Source organism: Crocodylus siamensis, chromosome 9, assembly GCF_052110815.1.
Source record: "Crocodylus siamensis isolate JL-2025a chromosome 9, ASM5211081v1, whole genome shotgun sequence".
Taxonomy (NCBI): domain Eukaryota; kingdom Metazoa; phylum Chordata; order Crocodylia; family Crocodylidae; genus Crocodylus; species Crocodylus siamensis.
Genome location: NC_143403.1, coordinates 57238385 through 57257405, shown reverse-complemented (window position 1 = coordinate 57257405; position 19021 = coordinate 57238385). Strand labels below are relative to the sequence as shown.

Below are 19021 nucleotides of genomic sequence, written 5' to 3'. Positions count from 1 at the left end.
GGGGCAATGGTCTCAAGTTGCACAAGAGTTTAGGTTGGACATTAGGAAAAACTCTCACTAGGAGCGTGATGAAACACTGGAACAGGTTACCTAGAGAAGTGGTGGAATCTCCAGCTTTGGTGGTTTTTAAGGCCTGGCTTGACAAAGCCCTGGCTGGAATTATCTAGTTGGGGATGGTCCTGCTTTGAGCAGCAGGTTGGACTAAATGACCTCCTGAAGTTCCTTCCAACCTTAATTTCCTATCATTCTATGGTCCACTGTAGTTTCCTCTCTGACTGAGTGGCAGGATACATCATGCGAGTCATATGGCTGGGTGTACATCAGGGAAGATGGCCAGCAAGAAACTTGTACTACGAATACCCATGCTGTATTCATTCTGGGAATAAACTGAAGCTATAAAGCAGGCACCTTTCACCAGCAAAAACTCTAATCTTAAGAAATTTTTAAAAATCAATTGTATGCTGCTTTTTTATTGGAGGGACAGAAAAACTGACATCTGAGTTTCAAAATACAGACATTGTTCCTGTTTCTCATATGATTTGGGATTTTTTCCTCTCTACTCATATTAAGAGTTGCCCCCTTGACCTAAAAAGCACCAGTAGCTGATTAAAACTGATGGAGTTGCAAGGGTTCAGTATATTTCAGGATCAAACTCTTTCTTACTTAAGAACTGTTTTCATTGGATAATCTATTTAAATAGAGTCCACTAGCAAAAAAAGACTTATTGTAACACCACAGAATATAATCCCTTCATATGCTGAGTGAAAGGAAAAGAAATGGAACCATAAAACCACTAGATACAAACTACTAACTTTTAATGGAGCTGCCATGGAGGATCATATCTCTGAACCATACCTCACAAAAACTTATACTGGCCTACTTCTAGACTCAGATTTCTCTCTCTGATATAACCAGGAAGTTTACCTAGATCACATAGTAGAGGAGAGGTAGTTTTTCAGTAGGATCAGTTTAGAGACAACACAAGGATGACACAGATGTAGATGCAATGGTATTTCAAAACCTCCTCTTGATATTCTTTGCCCCCCTATTTTTGGCTCACTGTCCTCCACCTGAATATAACAAAATTAAGAGCCATGCCTGAGATAAGCCACAAAAAGTATGTAGGAGAGATCAAAACAAGTATCAGGGAAGTTAATCAATGACCTGGAAGATGGCATAGACTGTACCCTCAGCAAGTCTGCAGATGACACCAAGTTGGGGGGAGTAATAGATATGCTGGAGGGTAGGGCTAGAATTCAGAACGACTTAGACAAATTGGAGGATTGAGCTAGAAGGAATCTCATGAAGTTCAACAAGGACAAGTGCAAAGTTCTGCATTTAGGACAGAACAATCCCATGTACCAGTACAGACTGGGGGCTGATGGGCTGGGCAACAGCTTTGCGGAAAAGGACCTAGAGGTTACAGTAGACAATAAGGTGAATATGAGCCAGCAGTGTGCCTTGTTGCCAAGAAGGTTAATGGCATTCTGGGCTGCACTGGTAGATGTGTTGCCAGTAGGTCAAGGGAAGTGATTATTTCCTTTTATTCAGCACTGGTGAGGCCACATCTGGAGTACTGCGTTCAGTTTTGGACCCCCACTACAAAAAGGATGTGGACAAATTGGAGAGAGTCCAGCAGAGGGCAACAAAAATGGTGAGGGGGGTGGGGGACAAGAGGAAAGAATGAAGGAACTGGGCTTATTTAATCTAGAAAACAGAAGACTGAGGGGAGATTTAATAGCAGCCTTCAACTACCTGAAGGGGGATTCGAAAGAGGATGGTGCTAGACTGTTCTCAGTGGCAGCAGGTGACAGAACAAGGGGCAACAGTCTCAATTTGCAGCAAGCAAAGTTTAGGTTAGGTATTAATTTTCTCACTAGAGGGTAGTAAAACATTGGAGCAGTTTACCCAGAGAGGTGATGGAAGCTCTATCCTTGGAAGCTTTCAAAACCCAGCTAGACAAATCTTTGGCTGGGATGATCTAGTTGGGAACAGTCCTGCTTTGAGCAGGGGGCTGGACTAGATGACCTCCTGAGGTCCCTTCCAGCCCTAACTTTGTATGATTTTATGATTCTAATCAGGGCTTGCTGGCAGATGCATTTCTTACCTTCTTTCTCAGAGGTGTCACATATTCCCAGGTGTTGGTTTTAGGATCGTACCTCTCCACCTCTCTCAGGTCATCATGATAGTCCCGTCCTGCGACAGCATATATGTATTCATCCACAACACAGACACAGAGGTCAGCATGCTCTTGCTGCAGAGATTGGATCTGGAACCATTTGTTGTGTCGTGGGTCATATCTTGCAAAGGAATATGATCAAACTATGTTACCAACACACAGCCAACAAAGAGCAGTGAGACACTGAGACAGTGTCATTGCTGGAACATGGGTCAGCTTCAGGCAGATCAGGACAACAAAACTGTCTTTGCTCAAATTCAGCTCTTTTGTAAGTAGGTGCTGTTCCCATTACAATGACACTTAGCCATGTCAAAGTGTCACTACTGGTTAAGTTTCATTTTATTTTATTTTGCAAAGAGATATTTTAGAAAAAATAAACCAGACTATGAAAGCTCAGTCTTTCCTGTATCTTTGTACCACTGCCACTAAACAAACTGACAATCCTGTTAGTTGGCAGATATTCCATGAGGTAAAATTAGCGTACAGTACCACAAAGACTAAATGAGGGATCTCAAAAAGGGAGGAAAGGTAAGGATGTTTAATACTTCTTTGGTTTGTTCAGAGTAAGAGGGGCCTTAAAATAGCCATTCCAGTAAAACTGTGGAAAACTTAATTACAAGAGAAGTATGAATGAAACCGCTGGGACTGAAAGTCAGGTTGTGTATGAAAGTAAGAACAACTGAACTAAAACTTCAAGAAAATCACTATAATATGGTGAGAAAGGTTTGTAATGCAGATGTTTATCATGTAATAAGCTTAAACAACTAAAGTTAAAAATGATCTTTGCTCTATCCCTCTGGAAATTGAAAAAAAAAGAAATTGGTGCTAGAGAACTATACGTATGAAATCACAATAAGCAACCAACGCTGCAACTTGGCTTAAAATGTTTTTGATAGCAGTGTTCCTTAATTCACTTCCTATTGCTATTACATTTATGAATATTGCTATTTCGAGTTCACTGATGCAAACTACAAGTTTGGGATTTAGCCTCTGTCTAAAAAAAGAAGAAGAGCTGTCTCTTCTGTAGCAGTGCTTAAAAAGCTTCTGCTCCACCAATATTCAGGTAAACAGTAAGAAACCCCATACTTACTTATAATAGCATTTTTTTAATTCAGCGTAAGTATAATCAGTAAGTATAATCCTTATTTTACAGATGAGACAGAAGCTAAGAAAGTTAACCAAACTGCACAAGGTTATTAGTATAAGAGCCAAGATTACCATATAGGAGGCCCTATCTGCCAGTTTTGTGCTCAGAACTCAATATTTTGCCATAACTCAAACTAAGTTTTTGTGTAGTGTTGCGATATTTGCTTTTCTTCTTTTGGCTGATAAGCAAACAATGTGTGCTCAAACAGAAGCTTCCTCTTTTACTATCATCAGGTTGGTCTTCTTTCATCCTTGCCGTTTCTTTCGGTAAGGTCCCACCCACACAGTTCCCAATGTTTCTGGCCAACTATAAAAAGTACTGCAGTGGAGATTTCTTGACCTGAGAGTTGTAACTGGTTGGTAACAGAGAATGGTGTCAGAAATCAACTCTTACCTCCAGCACCTGGACTCTGCTCGAAAACCTCGTACATTATTATCTCCTCCAATTAAATATACAAAGTTGTTGAGAACAGCAATCCCTTGGTTGGACATCCTGGGGGCTAATGCAGCAGAAAAGTGCTTCCACTCTCCCAACAAAGGGTTCAGGTACTTGGCCTGGTCACTAAGGACTGTTGACGGAGTAGAATGCATCCCTCCAAAGCCCACTACACAGTGGAACTCAGACCGCAGCTGTGTGTGTGAGCTCTGAAGCACGGGTTGAAGACATTCATTCTTATGGTACATTAGTGCATTGGCTACTGTATCCTTTAATGGACATGGGCTTAACTTGTCGTGGAGCCTCTGCAGGATCTGGAGCTCCATCAGGGGGAAGCGGACTGTCTCTAATAGCTTTGGAGGCTCCATTAGTGAGACCTGATCTGTCTCCAACTGCTCTGGAGTGTAATGATAAAGAAGTGCCCCTTCATAAACCTCATTCTCACAGCTGACCTCCAAACAGTTGCTGCTGAGAAGCATGTAGACCTTTTCCAGGGATAGCTGTCGGTATGTTTCTGTCTTTGAGAAGGTCACAAAGTTCTTCAGAATGTAGGAGTCCAGCTGTTCACACAAATGTCTCAAGTCAAATAGATCAGCTAATTTGTACATATCCAGGATGTTCTCCTCATCTACCCATGGCATGAGGAAATCACAACTGAACTTAACGACTTCTGGAATCTGTAAGAGACAGAGCACATAGTTTATTTTGGACAATCCACTTCTTGAATTGCACTAGAGAGACTAGGTTCCTAAAGGCATGAAAAACAGCTCATGAGGTTGTATGGAATGGTAGGAAAACCAATCACTGTGAAGGCTGACAATATGACTCTGCCTATTACACTACTGGTCCAAACTGAAAGCCATGGTACCACAATCACCTTTCTCCAAAGAAGAACATGATCCTATGTGGGTCTGTAGATGAGCAGACAACAGTTTTTCTGTTTCCAGACAGACCAAACATATTGCATTAAACGCAGAGACACAAAATGCACAATAGGATAGTAAGTTGGATATTATCATTCCAATGCAGAAGAAACCTTTTGAAAGAAAAATTAATACTTAAATGTAGTTTACTGAGTACAGTATAAAATTGCTCCATTAAATTAAAGACATCCTGAAAGCAGAAAAGTTCTTTTTACTAGAGATGACTGTCGCCACTGAGAAGCATCTGCTGAATCCACTAGGGTTGACAGAGTAAACCACCCAATGAGCATGTGATCTAGTATTAGAACCTGTACAGCATTCAGAAGATAGCAACATGAGAAACAGAAGCAAAATATATCTTGATGGCAAACCAAGAGCTCTGCAAGCTTTGTAGACACTGTGATCCTTGTTCCACCCAGTTAATGGGCCAGCACTGAGGGTGTTGCAGGGCACTAAGATGTGCCTGCTCCTTTATGGGCAGAACCAGCCTAGCCAGGGAGCCCTGCAGGTTAGGCAGAGCTCCACAGCTGCATATTGCCTGAGCAACAGGCTAACAAGGTAAATTAGCCAATACCTGCAGGTGATCAGCTGAACTGAAGAAGGCAGGAACCTGGGAACACAAGCTCAGGGCTGGAGCTAGCAGGTTCCACTCTCTCTGGAGACTGCCAGGGAATGGCAGCCCCTGCTCAAGAGAGCTACCCAGAGGTGTTTGGTTGCCTGTTTTGCTTCCTACAAGAGCAGTAAGGCTCCAGGAGCCCACAAGGTACCCAGGGCTAGGAGACATGCTGTCCTAGGGTTGGAAGTTTGCCTTCTTAAAGGGGTAGAGCACAGTCTTCAATGTTATTGGTCTGTTACAGCCCAGGGGCTTATGTTTGTGTTGTTGTTTGTACCAGAGTTTTGGGATAGGGCTGTAAGGGGCGGTACAGAAGGGACACAGAATTCCTTTGAGTCCTGATAAGGGCAGAGGCAGGGCACGAACAGTGAGAGAGCCTGCAGTGAGCACAGAGTGCAATGCACTGAAATAGGCAGGGGCTGGAGGGCTCAATGCCAGAAAGGCGCAGTCAGACAGGGACCAAGATTCCCACAGATAGGAGGCCGGGGGCCCAGTGACTGGGAGAGACCAATTGGAGCTAGTGCCTCAAAGCCAGGTCCAACATAGTGGGCCCAGGCTAGAAGGCCTAGGTAGATTAAAGGGGTGGTGACCAAGAAGGCAAAGACCCCCAGAGAGGGAACAGCATTTTTGTAACATCCGTGAGGCATGGGGTGTGGTGTAGGCGTGGTTCACGAGCCATGCAATTAGCCCATAAGGCTCAAGGTGCCCAGTGCATCACAGTACTGCAAAGAAGTCCCGCAAAGGGCTCAAGGACCAGTGAGGTTTGTTAGACCAGGACCACGCGAAAGCCTGTGGGCAGCCTCCTGACTTATTTTACCAACAAGACGTGGCAGACGAGACAAGAGAGTGTTCTTGGGGTGGAGCTGGCACAGTTGCAAAGCTGCCAGGGACATCACAGCAACCCCTGGGGACCCCAAACTGACAAGGGGGAAGGGGATGTGTACCTGTGGAATCAGCCCACATACTGTAGATGAGATCCTGAAAATTTGGAGCATCCTAACATTATCAGAACAGAACATGATATCATTTAACACAAACCATAATGTATTCTAACAGTGTGCCTGATGAGATATCATTAAGCAGGAAAGAAATTATTGACCATATTGGGGGAAGTCAACCATTATAAAAGTCTGCCTTTTGAATAAATGGTAAAGGACTATAAATAATTAAACTGCTTATAAGAATGAGAGAAAATCCAGATCTAGTTTATACACATCTGAAACTGTATGTCCCTATTCCTTATTTGCCCCTCTTCCCTTTTCCTCTTGTTTCTTCTTCATCACATCTCCTAAATCCTCACCTGAAGTTGGCAGGCTGCAGATAATATTTCTTGCACGTTGCTCAGGCTAAGTTCCAGCTCAGATGTGTATATAAAATTCAGGATTTTACACATTGCATTGTACGAGACTCCATGAATACGAATCTCACCCTGTTCCATCTCTCTCAGGCCTCCAGCAAACATTCCTCTGAAAAAAGAAAAAGTACATACTGCACTTATCAAAGCCACGTAACAATTCAACCTCTCATTATTCTGGGAACATCCAAAACATTCAGATGGATGGATAGCAGCCAGACAGCTTTGTAAAGTCTGTACTCCTGTTCCCAAATCCAGGATGCCAAGAAAGATATGCTCAGCTGTCTAGCTTTGGGACTGGAAGCCTCAAATGACTAAGAGGCCAACATACTCTTGTGTCTGACAATGTGATTATCATCACTGAAGGTCTTTTAGAGCTTGTTGTGTAAACCCTCATTTTTAAAGAAGTTTAAACAAAAAAGAAAAAAAAATCATAGGAGTTGCTAGCCTACTGCCAGTGCTCTACTGCTACAAAGAACACAATGTTAAGGTGCATATCATATGCCCCTCTCTTCCTGAAAGTGTTAGAATCACTGACAGAGCACACTCAGTTCAGAAGTGAGCAAAAGCATTTAAATCTTAGCCCCTAAAAAGGATGGCTTCATGTCATTCAGCAGCAACTCCAAACAATGCTGATGGATTCCTCAAGAAGATCCAAACTCTCTTGTCTAAGAGAATTATGTCTGTTATATCAAGCTTGAAGTGTTGAAAGAATAGGGAGTGATAAAAGCAGAGAGAATACCCAAGTGCACCATCAGGAATGCAAAGGAATTACTTTAGCCTAGATGTGCTGAGAACTGAAGGTATATTTTTTGGATCAGGCTAGCCTTTTTCCAGATAAAATTAGTTAAAACAAATGGCTTCCTAACTTTTGGGTGCCATTCGCTAGAACTATGATAATTTGTTTTGGGAAATTAAATTTTGTAGGACATTAAATGGATGATGCAAATTGTGACCGTTCAGTAATTTTAATCCCTAGCAGACTAAGGGCTGATCCAGCTCTCAAAGTCAACAGAAAGACCCCATTAAATTCAGCCAGAGTTAGATTTGCCACCAGCATACCTCAAGTTATTACAGTCTAATAATTAGTGTAAAGAAAGCTATCTTTCCCACAATACATTGTATAACTTGCCATGTATTATGAAACAAATACTATAATAGGCCAAACCTCACTGATGCCAATAAAACTGTAACAGTGTCACTGGATGCACTGTGTAGTATTTCTGACATACAGGACATTTATAACAAGGAAAAGTACTATGGGCTTTGAGTGAAATGGAGGCACTTGGAAGCAAAAAAACTTTATGCGCAGTACAAAGATTGGTTTTATTTTCAAAATGGTAGGAAAGAATAGAGAACAAATATAAATTAAATACTTAAAAATGCATTAAACTCATTTAAGTCTCATTTGAAACCCAAAAGCAAATGGATCCTACATCATATGGCTGACTTTCTATTTCTTTCTTATCCCTGTGTTCAGCATCATAATTAAATGTTCAGGCACTGCAGTGTCTGAGTATACCATAGGCTATAACAAGTTCCATGTAGCTTCATGCATCCTTCGAGATAGATGTAGAATTCCATGGGAAAACCATCTACAATTCAGAATTTATTGGGTTTTGCTGCTTTGAGTTGTATTGAAAAATATGTCACTTATAGAAGCACTGTGATTCACCTGAAATAGTCACAAGATGCAGCTAGAAGTATACGATGAGCTTCAATAGGTTTCTCCTCCACTACGAGGACTACATCAAAGAGGATGCCACGATCTCGGAGAGTTACCAGGCCACTGAGCAAGGCCTGAGAATGCTCTGCACTGCGATAGATGTTGCTGGTACGCTGCTGAAGTGAGGGCTTGAGGTGAATCTTCCCTGGCTGAGTAAGCTCCTGATCCTCCGCCATCCCAAGCAGAAACGTTCAGTGCCTGGCAGCCACCAGTTACAGTAGGATGAATTCTGTAAGATAAGAAAAACACTAACGTTTTCTGTTTTCTGCTTTATGAACAATACTTTGAAGCTTGTGTCACAGTCATCAAAACAAATCCATTCTTAAATACATGGAAAACCCCTAAAACAACATTCTATTCCAGTAGCACTATCTGGATTGACAAAAGTATAAACAAGAGTAAATTGTGGTGCATAGTACCAAGTTACACAGTGATTTAGATGCCTCTGGTATCATATTAGCTACTCTGTGGCCACGTCTTCATGAGACGCTGACTGCGCAGCAACCTGAGTTCTGCACTAATGAACAGCTTTTTCATTATGTTACTGCCCGGTAGCCTAATACTACTGCCCAGTAGCACTGCATCATGATTGTTGCTGCGTGGTGCTACTGCACAGTAGTATCAAGCTACTGCATAGTCAGCATCTCGTGTAGACACAGCCCTTGAGTCATCATCTGTAATTTACTAAACTATCTCAAAACTTACTTCTCCTTGTCCTAACCTTTTCATATTGCTTTAGCTGAGCACATTCCCACAAGTCATTACGAAACTAAGGATTTGCCAACATAAGGGAATTTACTTTGAAGCAAGAAGCTTCACTGGAATTCCTTCTACTGTTTCTTACCAAATGTCATTTAGCAGCTCTATCCAACCAAACAGTCAGAGTTTACTTCCTTACAAGTGATTGCTTCTACAGAGGTGAGAACTTCCTCTGAAGTATGTGCTCTGCCTTGTGGCTGCACATTCCATGCTTCTTTGCAATGCTGCACATTAGAGGATTGCTCCTCTGAGGCACAAGGGGGTATTATCTGGCACAAGTTAGCCAGAGGTTACTGTGTTCTCTGTTTGGAAGCCAAACCAAAAAGCCCATGGTTCCCCTCTTGCCACTCTTCTTGGGTGGCTGACACCATTTTCAAACTCCTAAAAGACCATTAAGAACAAAACAAAGCTCCATGTTATGATGCTGATAGATAGGAATATGTAGCATCTAGTGCACATGTATTTGATGCGTTGCCACCATATGGCTGCAACTTTGAAAGCCAACTGTCATACTGTTAAGTGGTCTTGGCTGCATTTTTTGCAACATCAGCAGTTGCAGCTACAGCTTTCCCTATCCTGCCAAAAGCTGTATAAAAAAGGAATGATAGTACAGATGAAGACAATAAGCTATAGCTTCAAAAATGTCTTCTTTTAGAACAGTTTCACTCTGTGCACCACGATTTTTGGACTCACAAAACATGTGCAGACTCCAGGGAGTAGACTGTGCTTCATACCTGGAGTAACCCACTATGGCTACAAAACTCCAGAAGGATAAACAACATTTTCCCTGAATTTGCATGGAGATTAGACTAGAGGCACAGATACAGTGCACCAATATGGAATTTCTGCTAGCCCTTCAAAAGCATGTAGGCCTTGCCATGTGGAAGTTCACTACTCCTAACTGCTACCGTGCAGTTGCTAACCAGTTTGGCTTGAACATATTGACAGTCTTGGCTATTTCAACTGATGTCAGCTGAACTGAAGGTTCTGGTGTTGGCAAAAGTAGTGTGATCTGTGCTTAATTATGTCCTACTGCTGTGTTCTGTAAATCTTGCCAACCCAAGGAGGCTATTGATGATCTTGTGGGCAAAGGGCTCCCTGGTTGCATTGGGGCAACCAGTAGAACACTTATTCCTATTGTCTGTATTTGCCCAGTCTGGCCTTGGAGTTCTTAAATGTGGAGTATGCTTTCCAGCAATAAGGTCTGCACATTCATCATCTCCATTAGCTGCCTCCACATCTCCCTGACCAGTCTGTAATGTCCCAAGTCACGCCAACATTCTTCTTCTCCACAGCAAGTCAGTCCCGTTTTCACCAGTTCCTTCATCACAAAGAAGGTCTCTCTTGGCCTCTCTATCCTTTTGCTTCTCATCTCTGGGATTTCTGAGCCATTCTCTCTCAGAGATATCTCTATGAAAACTTCTGAGACAAACCACAGTGTAGGGAATTTCATAGGGATTATCAGTTGCAGGTGGCTCGTAGACTGTTTGCTGCCCAGTGCATGCTGAATGCAGTTCTGCCATGTTTTGACAGTAGGGAGATAGAGGCCTTGGGCTAGAGTACTAATAACAGCAATTCTGGGGTAGTACATGGCCGGTATCGAGAAAGGGAGCAATGGTTTCAGGTTCCAACAAGGGAAGTTTCGGTTAGATATTAGGAAAAAACTCTCTCACTAGGAGTAAAACACTGGAACAGATTACCCAGAGAAGTTGTGGAATCTTCTTCTTTGGAGGTTTTGAAGACCCGGTTAAACAAAGCCTTAGCTGGGATGATCTAGTTGGGGATGGTCCTGCTTTGAGCAGGAGGTTGGACTAGATGACCACCTAAGATCTCTTCCAACCCTAATTTTCTATGATTTTATGATATAGAGTGGTTAGGAGGGACCTTATGAGGTCAGGCTAAGGATTATGTTTGCCTTTCTGCAAGCAGTTGAAACATTGGAGAACATGTCCCTGATAAGTATCAATTGATCTATAATAATCCTGAATCAGCTGATTCAGTTAGTTAATATGCAGGCATGTTTCATAGTTAGTAGGGTCGGAAGGGACCTGAGAAGATCATCAAGTCCAACCCCCTGCCACGGCAGGAAAGAGTACTGGGGTCAAATGACCCTGGCAAGGTGTTCATCTAGCCTCCTCTTAAAGACCCCCAGGGTAGGAACCAGCACCACTTCTCTTGGAAGTTGTTCCAGATCCTAGCCACCCAGACCATGAAGTAGTGCCTCCTGATATCTAGCCTAAATCTACCCTCTGCCAGCTTGTGAACGTTATTCCTAGTCACTGCTGGTAGTGCTCAGAAGAACAGGGACTCGCCCAGTGCCTGCTGGTCCCCTCTGACTAGTTTGTAACAGGCCGCTAGATCCCCCCTCAGCCTTCTCTTGTGGAGGCTGAATAGGTTCAGGTCCCGTCGCCTCTCCTCATAGGGCCTGCCCTGCTGCCCCGATCATGTGAGTGGTCCTCCTCTGGACCCTCTCCATGTTGTCCACATCCCTCCTGAAGTGCAGCGCCCAGAACTGGATGCAGTACTCCAGCTGCAGCCTGACCAGTGCCACATACAGGGGGAGTATCACCTCCTTGGATCTGCTTGAGATGAATCTGTAGATGCATGACAAGGTGTAGTTGGCCTTCCTGACTGCATCCTCACACTTCCGGCCCATGTTCATCTTGGCATCAATGATGACTCCAAGATCCTTTTCTGCCTCTGCACTGACGAAAAGGGAGTTCTCCAGCCTGTAGGTATAGTGCTGGTTCTTCCTCCCCAGGTGCATCACCTTGCACTTGTCAGTGTTGAATATAGATAAATCAGTTCATAGATAATAAAATAAATAATGCTCCCATAAATGAAATAAAGGATTAATTCATCGTGCTTCTCTTCACTCATATCAGTTTCATTATTAATTCATTAAGAAGGTTCACCCCACATCATATACACATGTAGCTTTGGGCTGTCTCGCCTTCTTGTCTTCAATCAATTATGTATCTACTTTGCTTTTGGAAGTTCCGCTTGCACTCAGTCAGGACCCCTTCTCTGAATTTCACATCTCACACTTTATCCTTTTGTAGAGCATTCCTCCACTGAGCTTTGGCATAAGGCTTCCCCAGTATCTTCTTCCGGGTTCCTCTCTTCTGGTGTCCGGGTATAGGACTCCATGCAGACCTCTTCTCCACTGCTCTGCAACCATTTGATGGCTGGAGATCCCTCTGGGTCAGCTGGTTACCCCAGTTCCGGCTGGAGCGGTTGATGCAGGCATACTGCTCTCTTTCCCCATGCTAACCTGGCCTTTTTAACGCTAGTAATGGGTGTGGGTTTGTGATGTCAGACTGCCCAACTCTTAAGTCGCAGTGTGCATGCACTCACAAACTGTGGTGCTGGTGCCACGCGCCTCTCTTCTCACACCCACTCCACACCTCTTGGGAAGAACTGGCCCTTTCATGCCCTTGCCCAACAAAACATGCAGTTGTTCAGTGTCCCAGCTGAGCCTCCTAGTTTCATCCCACTACAGAGTCAACATGCAGAACTTGTCACTCAGCAACAGCCACATATTCAGGAACCAAGGTAAAGGCAGCCCTGTCTTGCAGTGTTAAAACCTGACCAGACCTATCTTCTGTATCTAAAATCCCATTTTACAATGCTGAGGAAATGCTTAAAGTTCACTGTGCCAGTGAGACGATTTGCACTGAGTTTTAAGCATCCAGAACACTAACAGTGTTGATGCCTTGTTAACAGCACAGTAATGTTTTCTACCTGGGGTCTGATTTTTGCTGCAATCTACTTTTTAGTACACTTTGTATCATGAACAACTCATGCCCCTGGCAGCTGGGTGGGCACGGCAGCAGCAGTAGCATGGTGCTGGCAGCACGAGTGCAGCAGCGGTAAGCGGGGGAGCTCCTGCAGACACTGCCAGCACTGTCAGCCGGGGGGAAGAGGGAGGGGGAGGAAAGAGGGGGAGGGTGGCAAGCTCACAGCTACAGCCTGCAGTGTCAGCAGTGGCCAGCAGGGATCATGGATTGCCCACAGATGACGCTGGGTGTGATGGCAGCAGGGTGGTGAGCGGTGACTGCCCACAAGTGCCGCTGACAGTGTCAGCAGTGCCTTTTTGTAGTGGGTGCACCGCCATGCTCAGGGGTTACACGTGTACCTCCTACACATCACCCCTGCTTTGTATGGTTAAAAAAAGCCTCCCAAAAATTTTGTTCTGAAAACAATTTTATACTGTTGAACTGGATTGTTGAGTTGATCACAATACATTACCTGACAAGAGAACTACAGAATGCTCATTCTTGATAATCACATTTCTAAGATAGAGGTGTTCCTTGCTATCTGACATGGGACAATGGGTGGAATGAAGGTTCTGGTGTTGGCAAAAGAGAAACCACTGCAGCAGTGGGGGTGGAGTATGATTCGATTAAATGGGTAAAAGGAAATGGGAGAGATGCAGCTGGCAGGCTGGCTGTTGCAAGGTAGGCCAGCTAACTATTGCATCTCACTGAATATAGTTATTTTAAGCAGGTGGTCAGGAACTGGTGACTCAATCAGAAGAGGGAACCAACTGGCAAGCAGGCATTTAATGCACATGGGTTAGGCACTGCATTCTTACCTGGGTGGGACATGGATACATGTTGCCTGCTGTGGGCTCCAGCTCCTCACCCTCCTGCCCTTCCCTGGAGCCTCTGTGGCCCGGTGGGTGAGACCCAGTACACCAGGGTAGAGCAGGGTGCTGAAGCTCAATGCCACCTCTGTGAGCCAAGCGCCACCATGGTAAAACGCCCCCTGCCTGCCCGGCAGTGGTGGGGGTGGTAGTGCAGAGTTGTGCCTCCCACTACTGCCAGGCTAGCAAGGGGTATCTCCCCACGGTAGCACGGGATTTGTGGTGGCACCACGGAGCTTCCTTGCCCTGCTGCGCCATGGAGGCCCCAGGGGGAGGGCAAAATGGCAGGGAGCCCCAAGCCTGCAGCAGGCAGCCCACACCCTCCCTGTGCACAATTCTGGGGGGCACATGCCCCCCGTTACCCTCCCCCTGGGAGCGTGTGCAATGGTGGGGAGCCAGCCCCCCCAGCCCAGACAAACCACCCATGGCTCCATTCTGCTCTTCACCTGGGCCCTGTGGCCGCATATTTCTAACCTGGCCCCCAAACCCCACACACTTCCCAGGCCCCCAGCCCCAGCCAACTCCCTCCCCTCCCTCACTATGGGGGCCTCAATCCCCTCCCCCCGCCCACAACCCAGCCACCCAACTTACCTGCAGGAGCCACTCTCCAGGCTGCCTGGAGGCCATGTGCATGTATACATGCACACATGCACATGGCACCCCCTGCCTGACCGCTCTCCTCCTGTTCCCTCCAGCCGCTTGCAGGCTAGAACTCTGCAAGCCTGCAAGGGAGAACCCACCATTTTCCATGTTTTTCTCCTTTAAAAGGAGAAAATCTGGGTTTGATTTTTCTCCTTAAAATTAGAAAATCTGGGTTTTACCACATTTTTGTGTCAAATAGAAAACCTGGATCCCTGATTCTCACCCAGGGCAGTCAGAGTATTCTAAGCACACAGAGTATTACTGTAACACAAAGATGGTGATGTTTAGCTCTGGGGAAAACAGAAATACTATGTGAATATTACAACATGCAATACCAATAACTTTTACTAAGCTGCAGTGCTGACAGCAGCCTGAGGGTTTTCAAGGGTAGAAATCTGCCTGGCCAAGGGGCTAGAGGTTGTGTCCAGGTCCATTTCAACAGGATCTCAGTCACTTTCCTTTGTATCGGTGAATTCCTGGCTAAGGTCCATCTTCCTGCAAAGAGTTCTTAGTCACATGGTACTCATGTATTCCTATGTATCAGCCATGTCTGAGATGAAGTGTGGGTCAAAGCTGCTGTCCTAGGCCCAAATCCTGTCCAGCTCATCTTAAAATGGACAAGTGATTCAAGCATCACCAGGGCTTCATTTCTCGTCCACTGGTTTTTGTGTGAGCCATCTTCATATACTTTGTTTGAATATGACAGGGCATAGCATGCTGGATGTGATCTCCCTCAGCCATCTTCATGTTTCCCTCAAAAATATCTCTGTTCCCGTACTGGTCTCCAGGGCTTCCCCTAACTTCTTCTCTTCCCAGAAGATGAAGAGATCCAAAACCTCCTCACAACTTCAGCTGGAAGAGGCACATTACAGAGGCACTGCACAGGGCTAGAATAAAATGCTAGATATGCTTGTTAGGAATATTGAATCCCAGAGTGTGAGTGCAAATGATGGAAAGAACCTGGCTATGGACCAGCAGTCAAATGCAGGGGGACGGTGCAGCTGGTCACTATGAATCCAGAGCAGTTGATGTCACACAGAAAAACAGACCAGGGTGTCAGGCCAAGGTGCAAAGCAGTGTGGGACTGCCACAATAGCTCAGAAGACAAATGCAACCATATGCACGTTACTGCAAGGGGAAATTACTGCTAATTCCAACAGGAGTAAAAATACCATAATAATTCACTTGCTATGTCACCCTAAGGAACCGCTTCATCTGAACAGATATTTTTACACTGATATGACCTAGTTCAAAATCAGATTTCATAGACATCAGGGCTGGAAGGGACCTCGGGAGATCATTGAGTCCAGCCCCCTGCCCAAAGGGCAGGAAGTCAGCTGGGGTTATAGGATCCCAAAATGGGGTAAAGCACCCAAGCAGACAAGCCATACATCAATTCAGTGCTTTTCAAGACAGCAGGAGAACAGGAAGTAAGTGGGAAAACATGGAAATGGTACCTATCAGTAACTGCCGTTCTTTTAGAATTATTCCTCTCCAGGTTCACACTGGTGCAATTTCCCCACAGCATCCATTATGGTCAGGATCAATCTGTGCTGGGAATTGCACATAAATCCCATGTTGGCCTGAGCTAAGATCTTTACACCCACTACTAACCATGAAATGAAGAAACTAAAGGAAATGGACTCCGCATTTGTTTCTTATTGTCTTGGTTCTGTTTCGTGCTGTGGGCAGGCCGCATTGTCCCACATGCCCTGCTTTTCTGGAAAAGTTCCAGGAGGAATATATAGATGCAATTTTCAAGAACAAACCCAAAAAGCTGCCTTCCTAGTGTCAGTCTCTAAAACTGGGAGAATAACTGAAAAGGAGAAATCTGCCAAACATGCTGTGCATACAACATTAGCTCACCCAACTCTGCACTTCATCATACGCTATTTGCTGCAAAAAAATGCAAGGCAAACACTATGCTGAGGAAACATTACAGTTGCACAGTGTGTGGGAGGGAAGGCAGGTGGGTGCTAAGTAGTAACAAAGTTGAAACTGAAAATGTAAGCCGCAACTAACTCTCTAGCACCTAAACAAGGCAGCAGGTGTTAACTGCACAATCACAAATGCAAAATCCAAAGTTCCCATACATCCAAGCAGCGTATTGGGATGTCCCTCATTTCACCATGAAGAGTGCCACCCTGTACTCACTCGTGTTAGCACAAATTTAGCTTTCTATAAAGGACAACAGGTGAAATCTTGGCTGCTCCATTATGACTGGGGCTTAGGAGCCAAGCATTCAGTGATGCCTGGGACCGCAGCTGAAAGGTGGGGGGGCATCCGGCTGACAGCATGGCCACAGACTCAGCTCTTGTCCAAGTCCTGCCTCTGCCAGGTTAAGAGAAACACTGCAGACGGTGCTTTGAGCAGAACGCTGCTCTGACCCACAGAGGTGCGCCAGTGACAAAAGCCCCAGGTTCCCAGTTTGACACTTGCCCCTCTGCTCGGCATCGGACTTATGCCAGATCTGGGTCAGGAAGGAATCCCCCCTAGTCAGACTGGTGCAGACTGCCGGGTTGCCTTCCTCTCCCCCGCCAGGGCCCTCTTCAGGGCTCCTGGCAGCACTGCCAGAGGCAGGATGTGGCTGCCCGCTCCTGGCTCTGCCTGGCAGCGCTAGGTCTGTGCCCGCCGGCCGGGCCCTCGGGGGCAGCTGGGCTGGGGAGGGTCCGGCCAGGGCTGCACCTGCCTCAGGCCGGGCTGGACTCTGGCCCAAGGGCTCCGCGGGCGAAGGGCTTGCAGGCCCCGAGGGAAAGCAGCGGGCGGGCGGCGGCCTTACCTGCTCATTCGCTTGGATCCTCGTCCCCCAAGGGCGGCCCCCAAGGGCCGGGCCGGCCGCAGCGGCAGGAGGAGGCCGAGCAGGGCCGGGCCCCGGGGCAGCACACGCGACCGCTGCCGGCGCCGCGGAGACGGCGGTAGCACGAAGGAGCCCGAAGGACGCGGCACCGGCGTCGCCCTCCCCCGCCGGGGCTTGTCACACCCGCTCCCGCTCCCGCTCCCCCGCCTCGCCCGTCCCGCTGGCGCCGCCCCCGAGCGCCTCCGCTCCCGCCGCTTCCGGGTTCCAGCGCCCGCCTCGTCCGCCGCCCCGTGCTGCCGGGCCCGGCCCGTCGGAGCAGGGCGGCGGCGCGGCCCGAGGCGGCCCGCAGGGCACCGGGACACCGGCCTCATTACGTCAGCTCTTCGGTTGGACCCTTGTAGGCCACGGACACGTACTGGAGCAAGGCTTGTTGCAAAGAGCTCAGGAAGACCACGACACTCGGGGGGCTGACACTGGATGCCCGTGTGAGGGTTACAGGGACAATCTTTTTTTGTATTATTATTATTAAAATACATCTAGATCTAGCTAGCTAGTTATATGTATACATATCCTCTATCATAGACTTCCATCACACCTTTTTTTAAAACCACCTTAATAAGCCCACGCACCCATTACAATACCTGCACCTGTGCCCACATGCACCCACCCACTGCCCTTCCCTAACTCAGACCCAGCCCCTGAGTCCAAGCCCCGATCTGGGGTTTACTGTCTCAGTTCATTCTCTGTCCTAGTCACTGTCGATGTTGTTTCCACTGCTGCTGATCCTGTTGTCCCCCGCACTGTCTCTGGGTCCAGTTGTGCCATTGTCCCCTTCGTTGTCCCTGTCCACTGCCCTTTCCGGGGGGAGCTTTGAACATCCTGTGCCACATGTCCCTTTTCCAGGCGGAGTTGGCAATATCCTCTCCATCCTCTCCCACTGCTTCCCAGTAGTAGGACTGGAGTTTGCTCAGAAACATTTGGATGCAGTCCATTTGCTCAAGCTTAGTGTGACTATACATCAGGAGGTTCCCGCATTGCCACAGGGTGCTCCTGGTGCAGGACATAAGGGACAATAAGATGAATATGAGCCAACAGTGTGCCCTGGTTGTGAAAAAGGCTAACAGCATCCTGGGCTGCATTAGTAGGAGCTTGCCTGCAGACCGAGGGAAGTGATGTACTTGGCCTTGGTGAGGCCACAGCTGGAGTACTGCATCCAGTTCTGGGTGCCACACTTCAGGAAGGAGATGGACAAGTTCAAGAGAGCCCAAAGGAGGGCCACGCGCATGATTAGAGGCCTAGAGACCAGGTCATGTGAGCAGAGGCTGAAAAACATGAGACCATTGAGCCTGGAGAAGAGAAGACTCAGAGGGAACTTGGTGGTAGCCTATAAGTATATCAAGGGTGTACCTCAGGGTCTGGAGGAGCATCTGTTCACCAAGGCCCCCCCGGGGAGGACAAGAAATAATGGGCACAAACTGATTGAGGATTGTTTCAGGCTAGACATAAGGAAAAACTTCTTTACAAGTCCAGTGCCAAGGATTTGAAACAGGTTCCCCTCAGATGTGGTCCAGTCATATACCCTGGTGATCTTCAAAAAGTGTCTTGACACCCACCTTGCTGGGGTCATCTGCTCCCAGCAGTGGTCCTGCCCAAGTGCAGGGGGGCTGGACCCCATGATCTGTAAGGTTCCTTCCAGCCCTTAACAACAACTATGAAACAACTATGGTTATTCCCCTCTATTTTGCACTGGTGAGGCCACATCTGGAGTACTGTGTCCAGTTTTGGACCCCCCACTACA

The 19021-nt window shown here is 46.5% G+C and overlaps 1 protein-coding gene across 3 annotated transcripts in view; it reads right to left on the bottom strand.

Annotated features, from left to right (window-relative positions):
• Nucleotides 1-17588, bottom strand: part of KLHL22 (kelch like family member 22) — a 29176-nt gene extending 11588 nt beyond the window's left edge. The window contains exons 1-5 of one of the 3 annotated variants that reach the window (XM_090062252.1): nt 17206-17588; nt 8327-8606; nt 6598-6763; nt 3720-4438; nt 2108-2300 (exon numbers count right to left, since the gene is read on the bottom strand). In XM_090062252.1, coding sequence (XP_089918378.1) covers nt 2108-2300; nt 3720-4438; nt 6598-6763; nt 8327-8553 — 1305 coding nt within the window. In that variant the 5' untranslated portion in view covers nt 8554-8606; nt 17206-17588. The remainder of the gene's footprint in view (nt 1-2107; nt 2301-3719; nt 4439-6597; nt 6764-8326; nt 8607-17205) is intronic. The other 2 variants (XM_090062253.1, XM_090062251.1) reach the window with 2 other exon arrangements.
• Nucleotides 17589-19021: the final 1433 nt, after the last annotated feature.